General features: G+C 40.3%; 1 protein-coding gene across 1 annotated transcript in view; it reads right to left on the bottom strand.

Annotated features, from left to right (window-relative positions):
• The window catches only part of HIAT1 (hippocampus abundant transcript 1), a 41067-nt gene extending 38911 nt beyond the window's left edge, over positions 1-2156 (bottom strand). The window contains exon 1 of the mRNA XM_012654911.1: positions 1927-2156. Within this exon, the coding sequence (XP_012510365.1) occupies positions 1927-2010 (84 nt within the window). The 5' untranslated portion in view covers positions 2011-2156. The remainder of the gene's footprint in view (positions 1-1926) is intronic.
• Positions 2157-8666: the final 6510 nt, after the last annotated feature.

Below are 8666 nucleotides of genomic sequence, written 5' to 3'. Positions count from 1 at the left end.
ACCTAGTATCAGCAGAGAGGCAGAAAAGCAAAGGCATTTTAAAATCATTTCTATGACTGTAACAGTTATACTTTTTCATTTAAGGCTAGAATAGATTAAAATACAAATACTGCAAAAAATTTCCAACATTTATTGAAATATATCCCGATTATGTATAAAAATAAAAATTCATCTAGGAATGCACTACTACAAAAGTGTTTTTATCCCTTTAAAATTCACATACTAAGTCCTGTGGCATTCAAAGATGCAAAACAAAGCTCCTATTCTAAGAGTGTCCAGTGCTTAGAATGGAAAGTGAAACATTAAGTGTATAAAGATGAGAAATGATAATACCCCCATGCTCACCTGCTGTAAAGTAAATCAAACAAACCCTAGAGAGATAATAAGACTGAACTTTACAAGGAAAATGCAGGAGTGTTTATCACATTTTCATTCTTTTCTTTTGCAAAGAATACTGATCTTAAAAATCACTTGGTCTTATAAAAGTATAATCCTCCATTGCCTCTATTTTGTAGATTTTTACGGAGAATTTAAAATATTGTCTCTTTCTAAAGGTTGACAAAGGCAACAGTATTTTTCTACCCACATAGTTCTTACCAACTCCATCAAAAGCTATGACTATTCATAACTGATTTCATCAAAGTAATGTTTTAATTAATCAAGCTCAATAAAAAGGATCAGAGGAATTTTGAAGTTTCTTTTTTCAACAAATTTCAAAGCTATGACATCTAATAAATTTGATTAAATAAAAATATACTCTGAAATCATTATATATGTCCCAAGTTATTTAAATTTTGGCATATTGACTGGGCCGTGTTCTGAAATGTCAAAAGAAAGTTGTGATGTATTTCAAGTGAATTCAGCAAATCTTCAGTGCTGGCCTACTTACATATTGAGTACTGTGCTAGCAGTTGATGAGGGCTCCAATAAAATATAAACAGAAATGGAATTAAAGGAAATCATTTCTGCACACATCTCAGGAAAGTGAAACACGTATTTCACCTTTTCATTCTATTTCAGAACGTGTTATCAAAGGGCGCAACAAAGACCAGAGAGGGTAGCAACGAGGAATCTTAGCATTAAAAAGTATAAGTGAGGGTTTTTTTTTTTTTCAATTAAAAATCCTACGTCCCCTGCTGGTTAACTACAACACAGTGCATAAAGTTGTGATGACAACTGTTTCTAAAAAGCAAACACTTTTTTTCTTGTTCTCAACCTGTCTTCCTTTCAAAGCATCTTCCTCTAATCCTTAGGCCATGATCAATTCTAGCAGTAGTTTTGATCTTACGGCACAAGGTGACGACTGTTCTTTGAAAACTAGCCGACTCAGATGTAGGCCCCAGGTGTCTACCGTCAGGCTGCCAACGCGGGGCAGTGAAGGGGAAAGCCCACCTCCCGCCCAGGTCTACCGTAGGTACGCAGCTAAGAGCAGGGGCACCGACGCACAGCGACGTGGAAGGAGAAGGCGAACGTACTACCGAGCCGCGGCAGGGTCGCCGCGCCAGATGCCATCCCGTTAGCAACACAGAGAGGCAGGGATTGCTCCTGGCCCCACGGCAAGCGCGGCGACGGCTTCGCAGGGCCTGGCAGCGAAGACGAGGCTGCGGCGGCGGGCGTGCCGGCCGGCGGGAGAGCCGGCACATTGCTCCCCGCGGCGGAGGCGCACGTGGGGCTTGAGGCCGCAGGAGCAGAGGGAGGCAGGTGCGGGAGAAGCGAGGACGGGCCCCGGAGGCCGCAGGCCAGAGCGGGGGAGGACAATCCCCGGAGCAGCGGAATGGGAGTCCGGGAGCCCGAGACACCGGCACGGCAGACAGGGTCGGGGTGGGCGGGGGCTCATGGGGGTGCCTGGGGTCGGTAGCGTGGGGGGCAGAAAGAGATCGGGTGGGGGCCCCGAGGAACACTCGCCGGCGCGGAACCCCCGCTCACCGTGCCTCCATCCTTAATGATGATCTTCTTGGCCAGCATGATACTGCGGTTCGCGGCCCGTTTCTTCTTCTTCCCCTGGGTCATTTTACCATCCTCGTTTCCTGGTGCTGCTGCAGCCACTCCCGGGGCGGCCGGCCCCAGCGGCGAGTGCCGTCCCGCCACTACCGCCGGGCCGAGCCGCTCGGGGCGCCCGCCGCCATCTTGAGGGCCCGGCCTGCCTCCGGCGGCGCGTCACATCGTGCGATCGGCCGACGAGCCGCCCCGCCCACGTGACGCCGCCCCGCCCGCTCGCCGGCTCCGCGGCCCGAGCGCACGGAGGGAAGCCGGAGAGGGAAGCCCGCGGGCGCGCTGAGCGCTGCTGGCCGCCTGTCAAGCCCGTGCTTTCGGTTCACCAGCTCGCTTAATCCTTACGGCAGTTCTGGGCGATGGGGCATGTATTGTACCCCTCTTCACAGACGGAGAAATTCGTTTCAAAAAGTTGTTACCTGCTCACGGAAATATGGCTGATAAATGGTTGCACTGGAGTTCTAACCAGATGTCCTAAACTGTTAGCGTGATCTCCAACTGTGTTCTAACCAAGACGGGAACTGAAGGCAACAGTAAAGAGAAATCATTTTCCAGAAATAGCGGGTAACCTAAAAGGTAAAGATGGGTTTTCAGAAATAGCCTTTTGTTCAGGGCCCCCCGCTATAACTCAGCTGGATAATGCTTGTTTCCAGAAGCCCCCTCGTCTCAGGACCTTTTCTGTATTCCCTGCCAATTAAAACTTACATCACCTCTGTCACGCTTTATAGGCCACTACCTTTCTACTAAATTACCTAAAAATAAATTTGATGGGAATTTGCTAGAAAGGACAGATGACACAAGTGGAATATGGACTATAGGTTTAAAGTATCACAATGTTAAATTTTGATTTTGGTAACTACTGTGTTGTATAACAATATCCTTTTAAGAAATAAAGACTTAAGGGGTATACAATGCACGCTACCTACCTTTAAATGGTTAGGAAATAACATGTATGTGCGTGAGTGTGTATATAGGTGAGGGGTAGAGAGGGACAAAGCAAAATAGCAAAATGTTAAAAAATAGTGAAGCTGGGTATGGTGTTTTAAAATGTGTTCACAAATGCAAAGGTATTCCTCCCTGGAAAATATGGAATCTACTTTTCCTCCCCTTGAGTGTGCACTGGTTTTAGTGACTTTTCCATTTGATAAATGAAAGCAGAGTGACAGTATTGACTTCCGAGCCTAGGTCATAAAAGGCCCTGCATCTTCTGCTAGCTCTCTTTTTCATTCATTTTGGGGCCCACAGCCTGGGAAAGTCGGCTGCCATGCCTTGAGGATATTCAGGCAGCCTACGGAGAGATTCGGTTGTCCAGGAATTGTAGCCTTCTACCAAAAGCCAAGTGAGTGAGTCATTTCAGAAGTGGATCCTCCACTTCTTACCAAGCCTTTAGCTGACTGCAACCTCTGCCAACAAACATCCTGAGTACACTTCATGAGAGACCCTGAGCTAGGACCACACAGCTTAGCCACTCCTGGAATACTAACTCTCAGAAACTATTAACATGTAAGAGAAAAAGTACTTGGGTTAAGCCACTAAGTTTTGGGATTGTTACACAGATATAAATAATACACAGAGTGAAAGGAAAAATACAGGGTGAAGGGAATGTGTGAGTTCTTTGTACTATTTTTGCAACTTTTCTATAATTTTGAAATTTATTTCAAAAATGTTATGAAATAAATTTGGTTGAATTTTCTGTTCCTTCTATTTCCATACAGACTAGAAACGGAAAACAAACCAATTTCCATGGACTATAGAAGACAGGCATTTTAGCCTGATAGATACTTCCAGTTATATTTTCCCATCAATAAGTAAACTCATCATACTTGTTTTTAAAAATATTCTCATGCTGAAACTTTTTAGTTGAAGTCCAACTGAAGCTCTTTAGAGAAAGTAATATGAGATAAATTTCATAATTAAATCCCCAGGAGCTTGTTTTGGATGGGTGGAGAGGGTTGGTAAGATAATTTATGTGGCTATTCTGACTTTTCATAGCTCCTCAAAATCATACTTCATCTAGCTGCACCAATTTTGTCAGCCTTAAGAACTGGTTATTGTTCAGTCATTCAAAAAGTACTTACTGAGTACCTGTATGTATTCGTCACTGTTTTATTAGCCATCGGGGATACATCAATAAATGAAACAATATCTGCATGGCGTTTACATTCTAGAGGGGGATATAGTTACAAAACAGAAAAGGAAGATAATTGCAGATTGCAGTAAATTAGAAATAAAGTATTAAGAGAATTTAACACATACTGAATGTCCAGAATGTCCCAGTCTTTGTGCTAGAAGGGGTGCAACAGTCCTGTTCAGATCAGTCCTGTTCTAACAGGCCCACTGTGTATATACTTGTGGCTTTCTGTGTGATTTGGGTTGTGAATACAGTTGGCCCTTCACATCCAGTTTTAAAACTAACCTCGGATTAAAAATATTCAGAAAAAAACCCACGAAACAGTAAAAATAATAATACAAATTTAAAATATAGTGTAAATACACAGCATTTACATTGTATTAGGTATCATAAGTAATCTAGAGATGATTTAAAGTATGCAGGAGGATGTGCACAGGTTATATGCAAATACTATGCCATTTTATATAGAGGACTTGAGCATTCACTGATTTGGGTATCCACTGGATTCAAACCCCCCCCCCCCCCCCCCCCCCCCCCCCCCCCCGACACACACACACTCCAATACAGAGGGATGACTGTATTCACAAGCTTTACATTAAAAGGTTGATATGTCAGTTAGGGTTCTTTGGTCACAGTGGACAGAAACTAGCACTCGCTAACATAAACAAAAGGGAATGACTTGGGAGGATATTGGAAGTTCCAAAATTAATGAGAAGGCCAAGGATCAGGCTTGGAAACAGGCAGAAACCAAAGTTTGGAAAGTTCATGAGAAGAGTAAATGAGGCACCTTTTTTTTTTTTTTTTTTTTTGAGACAGAGTCTTGCTTTGTTGTCCAGGCTAGAGTGCCGTGGTGTCAGCCTAGCTCACAGCAACCTCAAACTCCTGGGCTCAAGGGATCCTTCTGCCTCAGCCTCCCGAGTAGCTGGGACTACAGGCATGCGCCACCATGCCAGGCTAATTTTTTTTAATATATATATATATTTTTTTAGTTGTCCAGATCATTTCTTTCTATTTTTCAGTAGAGACGGGGTCTCGCTCTTGTTCAGGCTGGTCTTGAACTCCTGACCTTGAGCGATCCAGCCGCCTTGGCCTCCCAGAGTGTCAGGATTACAGGCGTGAGCCACCGCGCCCGGCCAAGGCACCTTGAAAGAGAGAGGGATTACTTGGAGAGAAGGGCAAGCAGCTGAAGCTAAAGATTCCTAAAGAAATAAGATCGTATCACAGAATTCAAACCTACTCCCCCTCTCCACCGTTTATTAAGGAAACTGCACTTCACTGTGCTAACAGAAGAGGGCCCTCTTTAACTATGAAACCAAGTTTCATAGTTGTATGAAACCAATCCCTTCTCCCCTCCCTTCCATAAAAACATGTTATTGCTGATCCAAGAAAATCCTACACATTTTATCATGAATAGAAAAGCCACCAAAAATCCATACAAGACTACTACAAAATGAAAACTTCAAAAGAAAATACTATTCTTGCCGAGTGCAATGGCTCAAGTCGGTAATCCTAGCACTTTGGGAGGGTGGGGGTGCTGAGGGGTGGTAATCATTTGAGGCCAGAAGTTTGAGACCAGCCTAAGCAACATAGGGAGACCCTGTCTCCACAAAAAAAATTAACGTGGTGGTGTGCGTCTATAGTCCCAGCTACCCGGGAGGCTGAGGAAGGAGGATCACTTGAGCCCAGGAGTTTGTGGTTGCTGTGAGCTAGGATGACGCCACTGCACTCCAGCCTGGGTGACAAAGTGAAACCCTGGAAGGAAAGAAAAGGAAAGGAAGGGAAAGGGAAAGAAAAAGGGAACAAGAAAGGAAAGGGAGAAGGAGGGAGAGAGAGAGAGAGAAAGAAAGAGGAAAGGAAGAAAAGAACAGAACGGAAAGAGAAAGAAAAGGAAAGAAAGAAAAGAAAATACTATTTCTCTAGAAAATGTGAAGAGGAAAACAACACTTTCAACATAAATTAAATATTAAATAAGCAACTGCAGATATGAAAGAACATAACGAACATTTTAAAACTCAATAGATATAAAATAAAAGTTGATCAAATGCAAGCAATACTGTATACTGAAAACATAAAATCATCTGAAAAATGAAAACTACAGAGTATCTGAAAGGATACAAATAAAAATAAAGTAAGAAACATGGAAAAGAGAAATATAACAGCTAGGAGAACAAAAACGAAAGAGGTAAAAAGGATCAGAGGTAAAATGATATAGAAAAAATTATCTGGACTTCCATGCAAAAATCACAATAAAAAAAATGTCATTTCCAAAAGGGGAAAAAAATCAAGTGGTGCCAGACTTCTTGATGATAACACCAAGCAACACAACAGTGAAGCAACATTTTCAAAAAACTCAGGAAAGCATCAGCCAAGGATTTTGTATGTAGCCAACCTGTACTTGAAGTATCTAAGGCTCTAGAAGAAATTTTAAACATGCCAGAACTCAGAGAACACTGTACAGTACTTACAAGCTCTCCTTGAATACTATTCTAGAAGAGCTTCATCTGTCCAAGAGATGACTGAGGAGGCTTTAGGTAAAGTACTGGTGGAGACTGTTAAATATGTTTTTAAGATTTGAACATATTTAATTTTATATTAATACCAAAGACAGGGACTAGGGTTGGAAAATAGTCTGTAAATGTTACACATTCTAATCACAGAAATAAGGCAACTAAAAAAATACGAGAAGGGAGAATATATTCATTGACTGTGGCATAGACAATTAGATGACAGAACATCATTTCAAGCTGGCAATCAAATAGTAGAAGCCCAGGCAAGCAAAAAGGGGGTTGGCTCTAGAAGCATTCCATAAAATGTTTGTCAGTGTAAAGATAACCACTAGAATGTAGAAATCCTAAACATCAAAAGAAATTTTATGAACCAGACTTCATGTCATGAAAGAAACGCAATAAATATAGTAATATACATATTTGTTTACTTTTTAAAAAGAAACACAGGATAGATAAGCTAGAAACTAATGAAAATAATTACTTGTAGGAGGCGGTTAGAAATGGAGCCGAGAGATAGGCATGAGAGCTAGACTTTTCTGAGTATATTTTTCATTTAAGTTTCAACTTTTGATATGTTCACTATGTCAGGTTTTAAAAAGTTTCAACTTTTGAACCATATAAATGATTCATATATTCAAAAGTAGAATAAAAATTTTAAGCTCTAAACTTGAATACAAACGTGAACAAATGAACCTAATTATATCACAGTGATAACCAACCACATACAGAAAAGTGATTTCCATTAACTTTTGAACACATACTCTGACTAGTCATCCTTAGTGCACTATATTCCAAGGACAAACAAAAACACAAAGAATCTTAAATTTTACTCAGTATGTTTACCATTAGTAATAATATTGGTATTGTGCTGAAACAAATACTATATAATTAAACATATAAGTAAACAATGTTACGGGGAACCAAGATTTTCACTGTAAAAGAGAGGAAAATATAAAATAAAAAAGTTATGTTAAATTTTAATTGTAAATATTAATTTGAATTCATGATCTTTTAAAAATTGTATTTCCTAGCTCTGTCCACTGAAATGGCCTAGAAGCAATGACACCTCAGTAACAATGGATTCTAAATTCCATTCCCTGGCTTGAAAGATTCCAATGAAAAAAATAAATTCCATTCCCTTTAAAAGGAACAGAATTCCTTGGAGAAATAGCTGATTTTCCAGGTTTGGAATAAGACAAGGTAAGCCTGGAAATCTTGTGCCTGAAGCAAAACCTAATGTGGCCATGTCTAAAAGACAAGAACTAGCCTGTAGTGACTTCTACTGGCTACAAAGAACTATGACTGAGTAATACATTGGATAATTTTTTAAAAGTTCATGAAGACATAGTGATATTTGAAAAAAGAGGGGTATGGGGAAAAAGGAGGGAAATATATACTTTTTAAAAATTTATTTTTAATTATATGGATATATAGTAGTATATAGAAAATACACTTTTTAAGATACAAGATTATAAATGTAGAAGACGATTTGAAAATTTTTTTTTAAAAAATTAATCACCATTTTGCACCCCACTGTAGGAAAAGATTCAGTCAACAATCATTAATTGATGATGCTCAAGCCACTGAATGAAAGGCCATTGGGAAACAGAATACTCCCATGGTGCTGAAACATTATTCCATAGATTACTAAGGGAAAAAAAAATGACTTTTACAATGAAGAGATCTGGTAGTCATCACCTTGACCAAATAATCGATTCCCAACATTAGTAATGAGACAATCTAGAATTATGTGCCTTTCAAAATGATACAATATAAAATCTACATCACTCGTGAAATAGTCTTACCCAAAACATTTAAGCTGAAGCTAATCAAACCTACAGACTTGACTTCTAGTTCAAAGGAAATGCAAAGAATAAAGGGAATAAAATCAAAGCACAAAGATCCAGAATAGGAGCCAAGTGACTTACATTCTTCAAAAAGTCATATCATGGGGGAAAATGCCATTGGGGGTGACATTTTGAGTCTCTTAGTATTAAAAAAAAAAAAAGTCTTGAGGGGTGGGGCAGGGAGAGGTC

This window comes from Propithecus coquereli, unplaced genomic scaffold (genome assembly GCF_000956105.1).
Source record: "Propithecus coquereli isolate 6110/MARCELLA unplaced genomic scaffold, Pcoq_1.0 Scaffold45, whole genome shotgun sequence".
Taxonomy (NCBI): Eukaryota; Metazoa; Chordata; class Mammalia; order Primates; family Indriidae; genus Propithecus; species Propithecus coquereli.
Note: the sequence above shows the minus strand (reverse complement) of the source record. Positions and strands in the feature narration are given on the sequence as shown.